This window comes from Kogia breviceps, chromosome 9 (genome assembly GCF_026419965.1).
Source record: "Kogia breviceps isolate mKogBre1 chromosome 9, mKogBre1 haplotype 1, whole genome shotgun sequence".
Taxonomy (NCBI): Eukaryota; Metazoa; Chordata; class Mammalia; order Artiodactyla; family Physeteridae; genus Kogia; species Kogia breviceps.
Genome location: NC_081318.1, coordinates 35,167,699 through 35,187,698, shown reverse-complemented (window position 1 = coordinate 35,187,698; position 20,000 = coordinate 35,167,699). Strand labels below are relative to the sequence as shown.

Sequence of the window (20,000 nt, the reverse complement as noted above, 5' to 3'; positions counted from 1 at the left end):
ACCTGAGATTATTGAGAGCCACATCCTTTACATTTGGACTTATTAAATAACCTTTATATATTTTTTTTCTTCCAGAAGCCCAACCTTAGTAAAAAATATACCTACCAGTTTAGGCTATGGAGCAGCTCTGAATGCCAGCTTACAGGTAATATCATTAAATGTGCCTTCCCATTATCCTCGGATCTGAATGTTTTGGCTTTTTTTTGGCCTGGCTTTGTATTTAGGTGAGATTGTGATTATTCTGAATAGTTGGTTTATCATCCAAGTAAGTTGTAGTACCTAGTACTGTAGAAAGCACTGGTTCTAATTCAAGCTACTTTTGATGTGAAGTAGCAAGAAGGACACCCTGTGGCAAAATCTGGAACACTCGGTTTTCCGGCAAAGGCTAGATTGATAGAAGCTTTTGCAAATGCATGTGGCTGTGCATTAATATTTATCCAGGCTGTCATAAATGATTTCACATCATAGTGTTGGGGAACATGGTGCTTGTGGCAAAAACTTTAAAGTTTAATTATAATATATAATTTTTATGCAGAGGAGGCAAATGTCAGGACTTCTTTATTTTGAGTTAAGTTCTGGTCATTTTTAAACAGCAGAGCAACTGCTTCTATTATCTTGGGGTATTTTGCTATACGTGAGGATACACTATTTCATTATGTGGGAGGCTGAAACATGAGTGAGAAAGTTTGCTGGGAGAACTATTGTTTCTAGTTGAACATCACACTTCATTTCCTTGGTATTGCTGCCACAAGTAGCCAGTTAGGAACGTTTGTCTTTCCCATACATTTTATTGAAATGCTTCTAAAATACCTGTAGCAGAATTGAAACCCGTTAGAAGAAGATAGATGTTTTAAAAAAGTATTTGAAAGGGCCTTTCCAAAGTTGTCTTACACCCTCTTCATTTCACTAGGCTGCCTTGGCAGAGAGCAGTTTACCTTTGCTAAGTAACCCTGGACTGATCAATAACACCTCCAGCGGCCTGCTGCAGGCTGTCCACGAAGACCTCAATGGTTCCCTGGATCACATCGACAGCAATGGGAACAGCAGCCCGGGCTGCTCACCTCAGCCGCACATGTAAGTGGGGCTAAAACTCCAAAAGGGGAAGAACCGATATTCCAATGCTTCTAGTATTTACTAGTCTTCTGAAGTTTTGAACGGTGGATAAGTAAAAAATACAAGCTTAAATGGAGTTAAACTGCACCGTGTTTGTGATACGAAAAAGTGTATCAGAACCGCTTTTAATAAACCTTTTAGATTCTCTCCAGTGTCCTATAATGATTGCAGTAGCAGTCCTCTACAAATTCTTAGTACTACTTACATTCTCTTGGGAGTATAGCGGTGTCTAAGATGAGTCTCCATCGTATGGATCATTATCACAGTTTGGTTTGTATGGTCCAATAAGAATATTCATGATGGAACAAGTTGTCATAATTTTTACTACTATTACATGTCTCTAAACCGTTTATGAACTGTAGTCAAGATATTTTCCGTTTTTATAAACCGTAAAATGCAAAGTTTAACTGTTAGACACAGTTTACATAGAAGCTGGTAAAGTGTAACTTTTTGCCTGTCTTATAAATCAGTGTAATTACATATTCAACTTTAATTACTGGTGCGTCTGTATTGGCAAGGTTTATATGTTATATTTTATGCAAGACTACGATTCCTATTAATATTTAGCAGCTAACTATATCATTAATTACTCTAAAATCTTTCCCCTACCATCTTTTTAATGGAGCTGAGAGAGTAGATGTATTAAAAATTGATGTATTGTGGATTTCAGAAATGTGTATGACACTTGAAAAAAATGCCTGACCTTATTCAGTAGGCCAAGCATATCAGTTTCTTGTTTACTAAAAGGTATGGACCCTGCTAGAACTTAGAGTTCAGGAGGAAAAGTTAGAATCTGAATCCTGAACAATCCATTCAATTGTTAGAATGAGTTTTAACTTAATGTCCATACTTCTGAGAGTGAAACATCACATACTTCTAATTTCAGGTTATTGAGGTAAGAATAGTACTTCCTCTCATTCTTATATTTTCCTCCCCTATTTTTGTACTAAATATCTAGTCAGAGGCCTGAAAGCGAAATATGGTCTTTCTAGCAGCCTATTTCCATTTGACCTTTCACCGGATATTATTTTTGTTGATTTTTGAGACGTCTCATTCTATTTGACACATTAATGTCTTTAAGACCATGTGCCTAATTGCTTTATAGCACTTTTACTCTATCACCTTTGTGAAAAACACACGGTGAACATTAATATATTTTATCAGCTTCCAAACCATTACTTTTTCAAAATGGAAAAATTTGTCTTTTGGAAGTGTCTTTAGATGTGTTAAATAATACAAAAGAAGTAATAAAACTTGAAGTAGAGAGAACATATGAATCTCTGCTGCTGAGAGTAGCAGTACTCTCACACAAGGAAAGTGAGCAATCCAACAAAAGTTTTTATATCCCTGCTTTATCCTCTCAACCATGCAGTGGGTAGCTTGAGGCCTTTTACTTTCAGCCATTCTCCTGAGTATGCTTGCTCCCTGTATCAAATTCTAAAACAATAAAACTTTAAATAGCAAACAAGAGTTAGATACTGTTTCCCCCTTTAAAAAAGACCGATTTCAGAGAAATGAAAGGTATTTGTAATAAAAGTGTTTAAGCTATAATGCAACTCCTTGTGCTCCTATATGATATATAGGAGTTGTTATGAACGATATATAGAGGGTATGTAGGGAGGTGGTTTTTAAAACAGATGTGTCCAGTGATAAGGGTATTAAAATAAAAAATGAATGATTCAATACGATAGTTTATTAAACAGTGTGTTTTAGAACCCGACATAATAATTGAGCTAAATTACAGCATTAGTAGGTTACTAGTATTTTTCGTTTGGCAATTGCTATTTTTGATTTTTTCATTTTGTTATTTAGTTACACTTTAATTATAAAATACCTCAGAAAAAATAGTGTGTGTAAAACAATATATAAAATTTTATATTTAATGCCTGATGTAGTGCCACTGTGGGCTTAGAAAACTAAGATGTTCATAGTCAATATATAGTACATTTTATGCTTATATGAATTAGTGCATGTGAAAAATATTTATGTGTTTTTTCCATAGAGAGATAAAAGGAAAGCTTCCCTCGGCTTATTGGAAATAGATTTCAGAAAAGACAAAAATTGGAGGAAGACCAAATCTTGTTTTTTCCTAAATTATATAAATTATAATCAAGTTTAATTATCTTGCAGAATACTGAGTCAACATTCTCTCTTTGAATCTGTTGCTGCTGCTGTCATTAACATTTTGTATGTTGGATGTCAAATATTATTGATGGAATGTCACTTCAGTATTCTATATCTTCATCTTTATAGAGTTTTAAGATGCTCAGACTTAAAAGGCATTTTATGTACATTATTAGACAAAGAAAAATACTATCTAATTCTCTCCATCAAAATTTGTCTGCATATAATTGAATGCACTTCAAAGTACTTTTTGAAAATTAAGCAGAAGTGAAAGAATTTTTTTTACATTTCAGTAGCATAGTCATGTGTCCTGAAATGAAATCGTGGTACTGGTCCTTGTTGTCATTGGTCAGGGGAGGGGAGGGAGTAAGTTAAGCTGATGCAACTGTTAGCAAGAGGCAGAGGGCCCTAGTGATATTAGTGTATGAGCTCTGGTGACAGACTGTAGTGGTTCCAATCCCAGATTTAGCACTTAATAGCTGAGTACGATTTATTTGTTTCCTCAGTTTTCTCAGCTGAAAGTGAGTTAAGTCACAATAATATGTACCTCATAGGATTCTTGCAAATAAAACAAGTGCCTGGAATATAATAATTACTCCCTGTGTCGCTCATAGTGCCGTATTCAGAGTTACTGATTTATATTACCTCTTGTAATACCTCATTACTGCTGTAAAGGAGACCATAAACAATATAAAAATATTTTGCATTTTCATACATTTTTTGTAGGCTCTCCATAACTGTATGTTTACTTTCTTTGATAGTCCCTTTGCTTTTCCTCCCACCTCCTCTTATAATTCATGAAGTAAGCAGATCCATAAGAAGTGAAAGAATGTGAGACAGGAATTTATGGTAGGGAGCACCTTACTCAGACTCAAGGAGATAAGAGATCTTGGAGATAAGAAGATGTTATCTGAGGTTGGAGGCCATGAACAATCCAAATAGGATAATATCAACCCAGAACAAGAGCTCATGATATGTGCCTGGAGAACATTGCATATGAGGTTTGACAGGAATGTAGACCATATGAAAGGAGACCAGACAGTTGAATGCTTTAAATGTCAAGCTATGGTGTTTGTTTTGATCAGTATGGAACTTACTAATGTTATAAGCTTGGGTTTCACATGACCAGAGATGTGCTTTAGGAAGAGTAATCTGAACGTGTACTGAATGAACCATGCCTGAATGAAACTCAAGTGAGGTAGGATATTCTGGAGTTGGGAGAGACTGGAAGCAGAAGATGAGTCCCTGCAGGATGCAGTGTCTGACTTACGTACAAGACAGCGAGTGGACAGCAAGGAATCCATACAAGAAGTGCTGTGAAGAGAAATACAGAACAAGACAACTGATTGAATGCTGGGGACAAAGAGGAAATTTAGGAAAAATCATAGCAACTGTAAAAGCCCGTGAAGAGAAATAGAGGGCACAAGAGGACAGGCTCAAGGGGGAAAACGGTGATGAATTCAGTATTATCCTACTTGCTGAATCCAAGAACGTAAATGTCCTTAGGTACAGGAAACAACAAAACTGACACTGTTTCTTCATTTAGTCTTTTTATTCAACTCCAGAATAGTAAAATAAAGAAGTATTCCAGAGGTTGATAGAAAAGATGTTTTGAAGCTTTGGAAGAATAGAATAACTATGGTTTAGTGCTTCTTATAAATTATTTTTAGAGAACAAGAGAGGCCAAATTATCATCCATATTCTTCATTTTGACGCTCCATATGTAACACTTCCCGGCGCTGTGGCTTTCACTCTTAGAGTGCCCTGAATGAAGGCTTTTGCCAAACTAGTGCATTTATTTTGCCTTAACTCTTTGCCTTTCTTCCCTTTCCTTTTTCATTCTCCTCTCTTACCTAAATTCTACCTTTCCTTAAGGGCTCATCCTATTTTTCCAGGAGGCTTTCCCAAGTAATTTTGCAGTCAGGACCTACACTCTGCTCCACATTTCTGAATAGCTGGCTGCTTATATCATTATCTGGAGCTAACGCAGTGTGTGTGTGTGTGTGTGTGTGTGTGTGTGTGTGTGTGTGTGTGTGTGTGTGTTTGTGTTGTCACACACATGTGTGCTTGCACATGTGCATGCTCATTTTGCAGTTATCTCTGGCTTAATGGCAGGTCCCTTAAGGACAAAGACTATGTTTTAGACATATTATAGTGTATGAAACCCCTAACACATTATACCATACAAAGTAAGCACTCAATAACCATATGATAGTGATTATGAAGAATCAAATGGGAGGTGACAGTTAATGAGAAATGGTTTGACTTCACGAGGTAATCTCTCCAAAAGTACAATCCAGGATTTTCTTAGAACCCTGAAGAAGGGAGAAGAAGAGATTTTTAGGAAGAAGAGATAATGAAATAGAATGCTAGCTAAGAGATCTTTCTAAATATTGGCAGAGTGTGTTTGTGAACTTTTATTTTTAATTTTAATTCGTTAATATGTATTTTATAATTGTCCAAAGTTATGTCAATAGCAAGTGGCAGGCCTTCACCGCATTTGTGATTTTCCTCCCAGACCTTGTTAAATTTTATTTATCTTGTTGAAGGTGAAATGAAAAAAAAAATTATTGCGATTAATACAGTATTAATCAGATGTATGTTCAAGAGGATTTTAGCAGAAAGTATGACAGGCTAAAGTCAGCTGGAATAATACACGTTTTACCTAATAATTTTTTGAAATTGTTTTCACTCTTTTCGATCAAGTAGATTTCTAAAATTTATTTTCTGCTGCTGTTGTAAGAGATCTAGACCCATCATGGTCTGAACAAAAGAAAAAACACTTCCTGCAAGAGTCTAAGTATCATTACAATTTATAATACTCCTCCCTTCTGCACCTCAGCGCCAATATTCCCTGATTACCTGACTTTTCAGAGTTTTATAGATTATGGATAAAATTACTTTAGATTCCTATTTTATACCGGTATTTGCCTCTTATAAAAACTACCTGAAGAGTTAGGATTGATGCTATGTTCAGGTGGAAATAATTTGAACTTACTTTCTTCTCCCATGTGTTAGACTTAAATGAATGAAAAGAGAAGAAAACGTTTGGAGAAGACCTGGAAGGTGAACTCACACCGGTAGAATCAATCCATTTCCTGTCTCCTTCCAAACCTGAGGCAAAAAAAGAAATTTAATGATGTACCCGCCATATTTAGTTCAAATCAGTTGTTTCTTTTTTATTAAGCAATTGTTTCTCCTCATTCTCAGTAAGTTGGCTCAGGTTTGCCTTTTCTTTCTCTTATGAAAATGTTAAATGAGGTTCCCATTTTTATATTTTCAAATTTTGTTTCTAGAGATCAAAACGAATGTTCTTCCTGAGCTGATTTTGTATGGAGGGCTCCACGCACAAAGCCTTCCATTGTCATGCCGTTCCCCTTTCTGATTATTAGAGTCTCCTACTGTTGAGTTTTCAGATCGTTTCTTACGTGTCATTCCTGAATCCTCTTAGCCTCCGTGCCATTTCAAAGTTCTACTTGCTAATATTCTATATTAGTTGCAGGTGATTATTTTTTCTGCCTCTTATTCAAGCAAATGTTTGAAGTTTGCTAGTTAATGAACTTCTATATAGAATCAGAATGTTAATATGGCGCATGTAAGACTAGAAAATATGTTTGTTGTATTCTTCGAAGCCAAAACTTTAGGGTAAGGAAATCAAAGTCTGCGGCATCGCACAAAAGAAGTAGTGTAGTGTTATTCCAGGACTGCAACGGAGATCACATTAATCATTTTTATTAACATGTCGAATGCACATTCTACACGCCCCAGAACTTTCTATGCATTGCATGTCCCAGTCAGTCATCTTTACAACATCCTCTGCTTCTTGAGAACCTCAGTTCGTTATATCACTCCAATGATAAACTTCAGCCTCTCCTAGCAATAATACTTTGCAACCAAAGACAGCTAAAAGGGACTGCTAGATGCCTGTTTTGTGCAACAGTATTGAAAATCTAATATAAATTGTGAAGTGTCATGAAACATAATGAAAATGTTCAAGTATATTATATTACCTTTCTTCCTTCTATTCTCCATGACTGCCTTAAAATTTTAATTGCTCTTTGTAGGCACATGTAGAATTTGCAGACCCTACACCTTTGGTTGGTGATATTTTCTGTAAAATCCCTACAGATCTTAGATCTTTCTGTGGACAAAAGCATTTGAAATTGGAGTGGCTCTGTATATCAGAGGAAAGCAGTTGAAAGTGACGGACAACTTGAACAAGTGGAATGCTCATTGTTTTCATGCCTGTTAAGCCTGTATTCTTTTTTGCCGATATTTTGGATCATTAAGTTGCATTAAGAAGAGCTCTAAACCTAAAAGCATATTTTTGCTTTACATGTCTTCACAGATTTTTGAATTCACAATTTTGCATTTATCTTTAGTTTTTTTTTTCCTAACATTTCTGGGCCTCATAATTTTCGTTCTGATTTAATTCTATTTTTATTTAACCTCTAAACTTTTTAATTAACTTTGCTAGTTAGCTTTGCAATCTCTTTCCAAAGTGATGGTACAGAACTTATGACTATGCCAGGTCTTTATTATCTCATCTTTTTTTTAAGTGCTACAAGTATGGCTCAGTAGCCGCTGTTCTTTTTTACATTATTCCAGTCCCCATATGTGGCACTTACAGCTCATTCTAGTTCCTCCTAATAAAAAAGATCCTCCCAGAGATACAGTGCCTTCAGCTAAAAAGTGCTGTATCCCCACCGTGCCAATGGTGGAAATTTGTGGGTTCCTGTAGGGTTTTAAAGGATTTTTATAGAACTCTACAGATGGCATTTAAGTTTTGTGTTATGCATGCCCGCAATTTAGGCAAAGGGTGTCAGAAAACTTTTAGGTGACAGTATTGTAGCCTACTGCTTCTGTTTTATATCTAAAGAAGATATTGTTGGAAGGTACGTCTTCCTTTGCACTAACACTATTTGAGCCTTAGAAATGTTCTTTCGCTGAGGGTCAAAAAGTAATTGACTGAATTGTTTAAAAATGAATATTGTTATTCAATAGATTTTCCTTCTAGTACCAGGGGAAAATACCATAGTACCATGTATACCCATGTGGTATTTTAACTTCAGCTTTTGACATAGGGCTTAGGGAAGTGGATGTCTATTTGGTGATATGGGTATTTATGACTAAAGATATTTATTATGGAAAGTTGATGATCACTTCAGAATATTACTTAATGTGAAGATACTTTACATAAGAAATTATATTTTAATATGCGTTAAAATTATATGCATTTTGACTACTTGGGCAGAATTTTAAATTGACCTTTCAAATAAGTACATCAATGTATTTAAAAACTTTGACACCAATAAACACAGTTTAAAACTTTATCTCAGGGTGCCTACATTCCGTAAGTAGTTTCTATCATTAGGGTAGAATTAAACAATTTATATAAGGAACAGATGACCAAATAATTTCCCATAAGTGGCGGAAACTGACATTCTTCAGTTTGTTCAACATTATCTTAATCTTTGAGCACTGAAAATGGTATAACATCAGCAAGACATTTAAAAGGCAGGAGCACAAGTCATCATTGGTCACATAATGTTATCTAACTCTTGATTAATTTACCATTTGCAACACTAAATCTCAGGGCGCTTTTGTTGCTTAGCAGGTCGGAGGAAGACATAAGCCACTAGATTTAGAATAAAAGATATTGTTTTTACTCCTTATTCCATTCTCGTACTAAGAACTAACAGAGCATAGCTAAGCGCAGTTCAGGAGGAAACTGAACATTGAGTCAGTCCTATGGTTTAATCTGAGCAAGGGAATAGCTCCAGCAGAGCAGCCAGTCTCAGAGATTAGATAGACCTAATGACACGGACCGTATGTAATCCTGGTGAAGAGCCATCTCTGTCAAGATATCCAAGAAACAGCTTCACCGGGAGTGAGCAGTAAATGTGCAGCATCCCATCAGGGCAGCTTGGCAAAGGAAAGAGACAACAGTCCAGCAAAGATGGGTGAGCCATGTCAGCGAGGGCTGCTCAGAGCCATACTGTAGCCCAACTATAGGACTCTGAGGTCCTGATCTTCAAAGAATCAGAACCCTAATTATCCATGAGAAATTAGAGAGAAACAGGAACATGTACTTTGTGTACCATATGCCCATCCTGACATTTCTGACTGAAACTTGGTCCAAGGAACAAGGCAAAAACGATTTTTGGATGAATGGTTCAAAGGAGTTTTGGAGCAGCAGCAAAGCTGACTTAATGGCCAACTGTCAAGATGTAATTTAGATTTTCTTTTACTTCTCTGACCAATAGATTCGAAATATAAAAGTCCTTAGATCTATACCTGAATGTTTATTGAAAGCTACCATTTATGAGACACAAAATGGAATGGTACCAATTGTATCTCAATGGGCAACTATTTTGATTCTGAGATTGAACACAGTATATTTGTACTCCTCAATGATCAAAGTAATTATATTTTCATTTTATTACAGTTGTTCTGATCACATCTATTACTTTTATAAATCAAATGGTAAATCTTAAAGAATTTAATTGTGCTTTTTATAATCAGCACTACAGCAAAACTATGTGAAATCATTTGGGAGTGAGCCTCCAAATCATGTAAAATCCAGTTTCTTTAAACAATGTTGTATAAATTTGAATAAATTATAATATAATGTTGAAGGTAAGGACAAGAAATCTTAGACAAATTTCATATACATATATATGCATGCGATTTACAAAATTAGGTTTCATTAACCTTAATCCACCTTTTTGTTATATTTCTTAGAACCTCTGTTGACTTTAAATGGAACTTTGGAACTCTACCTTGGGGTCAGATCTTTTGGGATGTAGAATAGAATTATAAAATGCATTCTTAAGAACGGCAGTGTGTAGCTTAGAAGAGAAAATGTTATTACAATTATCAGAATATAATATTCCTTTGCAATCAAACACTTAAATGGCTGCATTTTCTAGAAAGTAGAATATGGGAGTTACAAGATTTATGAAATATATTAGTATTAAAGTTGTATTCTGACTTCAAGATGAAAAATTAAAATTTATTTGGCTGTTTGTCCTTAGCCACAGTGAAAAGGTATGAGAAACTTTGTAGGGCATTTTCTAATTACATTATGAATAAAGCAAACTAAACAAGGTATATATGGCATGAGGAATCATTTGTTCACTCCAATTTTTCTATCCTCTTTTAATGGTTGTACATTTCTGAGATGAGGAATATTTTCCTTTTCATCCAGAAATAAGCAGGATTTTTATCTACTGAACTGGGATAATGGTTCTGGGTACTGTCCCAATGGCAACTATGTGCAAACTCATCCAAATCAAAAGGAAGGTCAGTTCGTTCAACATAAGAATGTCTGTGGTAAATGTTAATTTACAAGACAGAAAACAGTCTTGAAAAACAATAAAATTGGAAAAATATTGAATCACAGTAGTAAAGATCTGTTTTATAATTTCTTAATTGATAAAATAAGAGCTAATTTATCATTTCTAGTTGTTTTTAATTATATGACCTTATTCACTTCTGTACACGAGAATTAAATATTTCTCTAATGTGTGCTTAAATTTAGAATATAAAAATCTAGATTTTAGTGAAAGAAATCAGAATTATTTCAAAAGAATAAAATCATAAATAGGATTAATTAAATAATTTCTTAATGACTATGTAAATAACTTCAGTTGTTTAATTACTCACATTAGCCTAAGATCATTTCTCATTTTAGAAAGTACTTGCAAAATGTTTTCTTTTAAAAGTAAACTTTTCCATTTAAAACTTTAGTTGCATTTTTTAGGTTATTTCTGTGATATGTTAAACTAAAGTACTTCCTAAATAAAATATTACTCTAAAAGTTACAAATGTTTAATTTAAGAAAAGTGAATTGTTTCTCATTTCAACCTGACTTTGTACAAATGGAGCTACCTAAACTTGCAGTTTTTATAAATCTACCATTGAATTCCAAATATAATTATATCATTTCCTTGTACATATACTAGAAGGAAATGAGTAAAACTGAATTTCCACAATCTCCATTTTTCATATGCTTTCTAAATGAGCATCAATTATTTTACCAGTTTCCCTGTGAAGCTTCTTTGGAAAAAAAATGACTTTTAAAAAATGTTTTATTTGATGTGGTTATACCTTCCAGGATAGCTACTCAAAAATAACAAACAAAATCAATAACTGAGCCTCATGAAACTAAACCTTCCATTTTAATAAAGGAGTCTGTGTTTGTATTTTGGAATCCGTTTTACGTCTCCAAAACAATGTTACTTACGTGGTAAGCATGTAGGTTTTGCCATTGGCAAATTTGAACTAATTGAATAAAAATTTATTCAAACACATATGAAATTACTAAGTGCTAATCATACACTTTGATTTTTTAATGCTTATAGTAGTTATCGTTATTCATTCAACAGTTTTGTGCCAAGTACTAAATAGACATTGTAGACAGTTAAAAGGAAGTCTCATCTTCTCTAAGTATCCTTTTAATTACAAAATTTCTGATGCTATTTTGTGAGTCAAAACCTATGCAAATCAGTGGACAGCCTTAGCCTATAGCGATACTCAGTCTATTCTGATATTTTTTAATGTCATTAATCAACAGTTAATATATGACAATATATGAGATAAAGAAGAATTTGTATGATTGTAAACATTTTCTTTTAGAGTTAATCAATGTATCCCATGTAGGTTAAAGGTATACAAACTAAATTAAGTAGAAGTATCAAGAAACTTAAAAGTCAAGAACTTGAATAAATCGGTATTGAGTAGGAAGTAGATGCGTGGTTTAAGGTCTACACATATTTCATTACGTTCAATATGTTTCTCAGTGTACTGTATATATAAATTCATTTTACTGGATAAAGATTGCTATATTGGGCCAAATAAAATTATTTTCCATAATAAAACTGAAGCATGAAGGCCTTAATGCTATTTCTGAGGATAGGTTTTTGACTATTATCTGGGGAGTAACGTTTTTTATATTAATGATCTGCAGTTACTGATAGAAACATGTTATATCCTTCAGGTATGCTAGGGCAATTATTCTTATAGGATTTTTAAGATGTCATCTTTTTAAGATGTATCATGTATCATGTCTCATGTATCATGTTTATTACTCTTTTTGAATAAGTATATGTTATTTAATGTATTTAGCTTTTTCTTAAACAACTAGGGTTATCTGAAGAAAGATACATACAAGGGGGTCTCCTAAAATGAGTAAACCACATAAAAACAATTTTACCTAGTCTTACCTTTAGTCTTGACTTGTAAATGTTTGATTAAATTAACTTTACATTGCCTGAAGTCGCCCATATTGTAGAGATGAGCCATTAATTGTAAGTTTTTCTTCACAGCATTTGTTGACATCTATCATAACATTTAAGACTTAAAATTTTTATCATTAGTATTAATAAATATTGTATTTATGAAGGGCCCAATCAAATTTACATTGTGCCACTGAATTACTCATAAATGATGACACTGTATCACTCTAAGATATTGCTCCTAAATTCCTGTCCTGTTTCATCCTGCAGGTAATCCTCTCTAGGAAGATTGCCCATGCCAAGGCAAAAGAATGATCTATTCTCTTGATGATATCTAAATAAAGAAACACCATTGTGATTCTATAGTCTAACATATATTGACTTAAACATGTTTTGAACATCTCAGTTTCAGAGAACTTTATTCATAGTACTTCCTTATTTTAAAGAAAAAATAGGAACGGTTTATAGGATCTTTTACTTAGTCTAAATTAAGGAGAAAATGAAGACAATTTACATTTCTCTAGAGAATATACAGTGTGATCACAATCTAAAAAGGTAAAGTTTTCCGTTATAATTTGACTCTGCTGTAGGGTGTTGGCAACAATAACATTTCTTCTGCCTTTCACTGATGCCTTGGGTACTTATAAATTTCATAACTAAAAGAGCAACACATTTCTTTAGGCAACAAATCAGTATATTAATGTAGCTAGTCCTCTCTTTGTGTTTTTGGTATACACCATTATGAGGATGGGCTGTAACACTGAGCAATTAAACTAGAGCATAAAAACCAACTGCTACTTTGCATTTCCTTCTGGTAGAGGTTTGGCAGGTTGAATGGAGCAGGGATGTTTCATTCATTTAAGTTGAATAAACATTTCTTGAGCACCTATTATGTGCGACATAGTCTGTTGGAAACTGGCAGTTGATCTGTTATCTACAAAGAGGTAGAACTCTAATCAAGGGATGGATATGTACAAAGATAAGGAGAGAGTCCAAGTAAAGGAAGGAAGAGAGTTATAACCAAATTGCAAATTAAGTGTACACATGCACTTGGAGAATCATGAAAGTGTTCGTGGAGGATATAGCTTTGAGTTGTGCTTAACATGAAATCAATTTTTAGGTTGAACTTTATGAAATTATTGATATTTGACTGGGTTCTTTTTTGCTTACAGAAATAGCAATCTTAAATTTTTCAACCTAACATTAAGCAGAGATGAGGAAAGAGAAGATAGATACAAAGGATTTGAGGGTATGAGCAAAGGTGACTAAGATATAAAGCATGAGTCTCATTCAGAGAATAGATCATTCTTTTGCCTTGGCATGGACAATCTGCCTAGAGAGGAATACCTATAGGATGAGACTGGACAGGAATTTTGGAACCATAGCTTAGAGTTCATTAATCTCCAAGCTGATGATAGGGTAGGGGCATTGAAAATTCACCAATTATTTGGATATCCTTAGCAAGACCCTCAAGGGTATATGTTACCTACTTTTAAAAAAACTTACCCTTTTCTTCTTTGCTAGTCATCCCTGGATATACTGTATTTTTTCACTTGAAAAAGTGTCCACTTTTTTTATGCCATTTTCCCTCAATATTCAGTTTCAAATATATTTTTCTTTAAGATGACATAAGAACTCAGACTGAAAATTAAAAACAAAATTTCCAGAGATTAAGTATCAGCAGTCTTTATGAACGTGGCCATTGCTTCTGCTAGCAGCTTAATCACAATGAGGACTGTAGAGAAATTTGTTTCAAAATCTGCCCATCTTCTACTTTCTGATATCCAAGCATTCCAGGATCTGCTTCCCCTCTTCCTCAAGCAATTAAAATGACAAATATAAAGATTCATCAAAACGGAATGAGTTATGAAGAGTCATCATCTATTTTAACTTTTAGAATTTTTGACAGAGATTTAGGCTCTTCTGTCTTCTCTGTAGAGTATAAAAGGGAACTATTTCACATACATATAAATTTAAAAGCAGTATATACAAAACTTTTTAGTCCACAACCAATAGCCTTAATTCTTCACTTCTCTCCACATTTCTAATCCTGCTACCTTATTCCTGGCCATCATGACCTTATTACACTGTTTTAGTAAACTCCTAGCTGGTTACCTTACCTCCAGTGGCCTATGTTCCATCTACACTTTGCAAATTATTCCTCCTAAAACTCTTCTATCTTTTCACTGCCATGCTCAAAAACCATCAATAGCCCTTCAGCTGGCAGAGAATAAATTTTAAACTCCATAAATGCAACTCAAGGACCCTTCACCATCTGACCTTGTTCTGCTTTCTAACATATTTCTTTATCACCAACCCTCCTTTCCCCATGGCCTCTACATACTCTCACGGTTCCTACAACACATATAAAATTCTCTATTTTTCCCATTTCCACTCAGAATGCCCTTTTCCTCAACTCTACATAATGAACATTTTCATATATTTCAAAGCCTATGTGAAGTGACAGCTTCCTCCGTCATAGATCATTGACTGAATGCATTGCCAGAATTTCTCTCCCCTCTTTCATAACACTTTGTCTGTTATGGTATAGATCACATTCTGCTTGGCATCGAAGTTACTTGTGTGTATGTCTTACTTCCTGTATTAGACTAAAAACTGTATGAGAACAGGAACCATTTTCTGTATCAGCCTCTAGACCAGTAGTTTGCAAATAGTTTATTGAATTGATTTTTTCTCTTCTAGCAAGAAGTAATGTTTATCCTTGTAGAAGTACTTCCATTTCAGCTACCGACTTTCAACCTTTCTGCCAGGAAGTATTAACAGACTTTATGTCTCTCCATCACTGAATACATTCCCTCTAACTATCTAAAGAAGTTCCAAATAGCTTTCTAATTCTCCTAAGTGTAGATTACATCAAATTAGGAGGTTGGCTATTCCTTCTTCAAGCAAGAAATTTAAATCACTGCTTTTCTGTAGTAAATAGTAGGTAGTGGACTTAGAATAGTTGAATTGGAAATCTTGTGTTTCATGGACAGAACAGTTTTTAAACGGTTCACAATTAATTCCTGGATTCTTGTTTAAATGAATACTCATTATCTACCAAATGGATAATTTGCTTTAAAATCAAAGATGAAGTTACTTCCAAATCCACTTAAAGGAATAGGACATATTTTATCAGGTTTAGAAGAACTACTAAAGTGACTTTCAAGGTAAATATGTCTACCTGCTGTCTCTGCCCTTCTGTGCCAGAAGTTTGTACTCTTCTGCGATAACCTAGATGCCTGGTATGTATTAGGTGCCCAGTAAACAAATGAAGTGCTGGGGAGATTATCCAATCCAGACTCCATAGGCTCCTGCCTTAAGATACGTTACAAATAAGTCTATTTATTATCCTTTATTCAAGATCTCACAAATGAGACAATAAGAACTCAATTATTCCACTAGTTTTTTTTTTTTTTCTTTTTGTTCATAAGTTAAGAAAAAAAAGAAACCTAAGTCCTCAGTTTCAATAGTTTCAATCTATTTGCTCAAAGTAGCTTCTACTTTACTTATTATTAAGGGCTCTATTAAGGACTGCAGCTTAATCTGTAAGACACATCAAATCGAAACTGAAAGGAGTTGTGCATAAATTTCAAATCAGGGAGGAAAAATGGCATGATGATATCCAAACCATCCGCAATATATCTTCTTCAAACCCAGAAAGAGTTTTATCACCAGGATAGTCAAGAATTTCTCTCATCTGTCCATCTGAACTTGTTCTTCCTTTACTGTCTTTAATGAATTCCATTAGGAGTATAGATGCTTTGGGATTCTGCTTAGAGGCAAATAATCTCTCCCAGCTGTTAACCCCTCCAGTATCACTTAATTGCTATTCCTCTTAGGACACTTATGGCTGGCAATTGTATACATATTTGAGTACATATTTCTCCCATACCAGACTGCAACTTCTTTGATAGATGTTTAAATGCCTCCACAGTGCCTTATATCTAGAGGGTACGCAATAAATGCATTAAATTAATCATTGGCAATAGGAGATCATGATAATGTTATTGGCTTTTCCTGTCATGGTGAGATTGATGCTCTTTATGCCGTTATGGACACAGGCGACTTGACTCAACCCACAGCATAAAAGAACTTTTGGCAGAAAATTTATTGTCTATCAGGCTTATTATATATATTGTTATGTCTCTTAAAATTTCCATATTTTAGTCAACTTTGAGTTCATCTATTTAAGGTTTCTCCAGCTGAATATATATTATCAGTCTTCATAAACTTCAATGTACATAGCACATGTGATGCACGCCTGGACCACTCAATGCATGTATGTTAATGATTTCACTGACAAGTTATGATGAGGCCTGGGATGGGATGGCTGAGGAGTGTAAGTGCCGGGGCTCTGCCCACCTAACATTTAAACAATGGTCTTTCTACTTTGAAGTTTACTTTCCTCTGTTGATCTAAAAATGGTCAGAGACAGCACCTGAGATTTTGGCTTAGGGCCTTAGTATTCAGGAATGTGTTAGTAAATAATTCTTTGGAATAATTATAGTAATATGTTGTGTTATTTTGTTCCTTTTATACCTTAAATGTACTTTTAAGGAAGTGTAGCTAGTCATTACTTTAATAGCCCTAATGCCTGGCATTTGGTATGTGGGGCAGTTATATAAAATACAAAATTTATTACTACAATTTATAGTAATAAAAGTCTTAATTTGTAGAAGGGCTAAAATGTTTTTAGAGCTAATTAAGTTCATACATTGTTTAAAACACAATTCATGTATTTATTCTATAACTTCTTCCAAAATACGATTTAAGGTTGTAATTATATCATGACTGTATCTAACATGGATCACTTATGAGCCAGTCACTGTTCCAAGTGTTTTGCATACACAAAAAAACATTTACTCCTCATAACTACTATGTAAAGTAGGTACTTTATTATCTCTGCTTTATGAATATAGAAACAGAGGTACAGAGACATTAAGTAACTTCCCCAAGGTCACACAGCTAGGAAGTAAAGGAGCCAGTGTTTAAACGCAAGCATCTGATCCTCAAAGTTCACTGAATTCTTAAACACTATAGTATTAACCACTTAACCACTGCTGCATGACTAAAGATTATAAATGAGGTGCCTAAATTATTCAAGATTACTTCATGCTACACTTATAAGTTAATCAAAATACTAAATACATAAAAATTATTGTATTAAATTATACCCTGTTAATTAAAAACCTTTATATGATTCAACTGGAGAAGAGGATCTGTAAGGAGGAATCGGTGAGAGCTGCATAGACAGGGAGTTACTTTAAAGGGTTTCCTTTATTTTATTGGAATTGTCAGAGGAGTTTCTTTGGTGAAGGGGAGCATTTTTCCTGGGAGAAAATCGAATTATCCTATGATAGTGTAACACATGGTATCCTGAAGAATTTGGAAAAATGAACACTACAGAGATAGCCCCTTTTTTTCTAGAGATAAATTAAATAACCCTCATATCCTATAATGGGAGGAAGAAGGGAAAGATACTGCTAATGGTTGCAGAAGAGACTAATTTCCAATTCATTCTACAACCCACCAAAGGCATGTGGTTTCCTTGGGTTTCATTTCCTTTGAATTGGCATACAGGACATGTGAAAACATGGAGCTCTCTGAGATCCAAAAGTGAGAAACCTAATATAAATGGAGATAATCATGATAGAATTGTATTTTTATTGAAAAGGATTCCACCAATGTATAGGCATAGGTACTGTAACTTTCAAGCAATTTTATTCCCTGGGATGCTTAAACTTCTCTTGCTACATTTTATTTCTTTTTTAGACATTGTATTGGTGGCAATCGGATATTTTTAAGAACTGAGCATTCGTAATTATTGGCTCTGGTTTTAGTTTATTTTAGTAAATGAGCAGCCTAATACCGTGGCCTTAAGAGAAAATTTCATTTACATCTTTCTCAGGTCTGATACCTTGTTCACAAACTAATTCTGAGTGAAAGGATTCTAAGAACACTTAATTCCAGAGAGAAATTTTCTCTTTTATAGTTGATACAAATGAAACTCTTAATGCCTTGGTGGCACATCGGTTATTCAGTTAACACGTATTTACTAGGTGCTTGCTATGGATACAGCTCTCTTGATCTGTGAAGTTCATAGTCTCGTAGGCAAGACACAGTACAGCCACCACAGAAAGAGTTCAGTACAGTACATATGATGAAGGCAGCATGAGATAGCAAGAATAACCAGGTTCCAAGAAACATTCCAGAGGCCAGTTGTGTACTAGTTCTGGCTCTGCCTGTATTTATCATAACTCTTGGAAAGTTACTCATTTTTTCATCTGTAAAGTGGGAGCATTGGATAAAATTATGTTTGATACAGTGTTAGGATTCCAAGATTCTATAGGTTTGGATAACAGAATGATCAAGAAAAAAAAAAAAAAAAAAACAGTGCTTTGGAGGGTCGAAGTAGGAGGTCAGTGAAAGCCAGACAGGTCAAACAAACTCTTTAGAAGTAGATAAGATATAACTTGGTCCTTATATGGTAGACAGGATGTGCATAGGTAGAACACAGTGAGGAAGGGAATGCCAGGTTCTGTGCACACACAGTGAGTTGAAGAGGAAAGCACAGACTAAGTCAGCATGAAAAAATGACTTGGAGTAGGAATTGAACATGATATTTTAAGGGTGATGTTTAGAGTCGGGAGTAGAAGTTATTATTCAGACCTACTGTTGTACACAGGGAGGTTGCAGCCTAACTGTGGAGAATGGCTGAAGGGTTTTGGTTCAATCCTGTCTCATTCCCCTGTGTCTCAGTTCAGATAGATTTTTGTACAAGGCAATGACATAATGAAATAAATTCCTTGTGTATTAAAATTCTCTGAGAAGGTAATGGAACATGCCTGTATAATGATCCTTTAAAAAAATTCTATGTGTTTATATTTTAGAAAGACATCCCATTTGTTATTCCTCTTTATCTGGAACTTGAGACTTTTCCACAGGTTCTTTATTCAAATAAAACTCCAACCCAGAAAAGTAAAACGCAAATGAATCAGATACTCAGACACTCAGCTCCAGCTGAGGGGACAGTGGAAGTGGAACAGGGGATTAGGAAAGAGAGTCAGACTAGGGAGACCTCCTAGGTCTTCTCAGAGCCTTGAGAACATTAAGACAAACCAACTACAAAAGAAGTCAGATCTTTAGCTAAAATTATTAGATGCTCAGAATAATGTTAATTGACTTGAGGTTAATCCCATAGATATCTGTGTATGTCTTGCCAGCTATTCAGTATCTGTTTAGAAATATTCATCTGTTTAAGCTTGAAAGTTTTGAATATTCATAGGTCATTTATGAGACCTAGTTAAAAAAATATGCTACTATATTAACCTTAGGAGTTTATTCTAATCATTTCCAGTACTTAAGAGTTTGACATTCAGTAAAATGTTCTGAATCCCAGCTTGAACCTGGAAAATCTAAAATTATAAATTCAACTTATAATGATTATTAAATCAAAACATCATTTTTTAATAAAAGTCATTAAATGAATATGAACTTTCACAAGTAATCTTACTAGAAGAT

The 20,000-nt window shown here is 34.4% G+C and overlaps 1 protein-coding gene across 21 annotated transcripts in view; it reads left to right on the top strand.

The window, feature by feature from the left end:
• The window catches only part of FOXP2 (forkhead box P2), a 534,423-nt gene that overhangs the window by 505,814 nt on the left and 8,609 nt on the right, over window positions 1-20,000 (top strand). For 20 of the 21 annotated variants that reach the window (XM_067042303.1, XM_067042302.1, XM_067042293.1 and 17 more), the window contains 2 exons: window positions 76-145; window positions 911-1,074. In XM_067042303.1, coding sequence (XP_066898404.1) covers window positions 76-145; window positions 911-1,074 — 234 coding nt within the window. The remainder of the gene's footprint in view (window positions 1-75; window positions 146-910; window positions 1,075-20,000) is intronic. The other variant, XM_067042301.1, reaches the window with a different exon arrangement.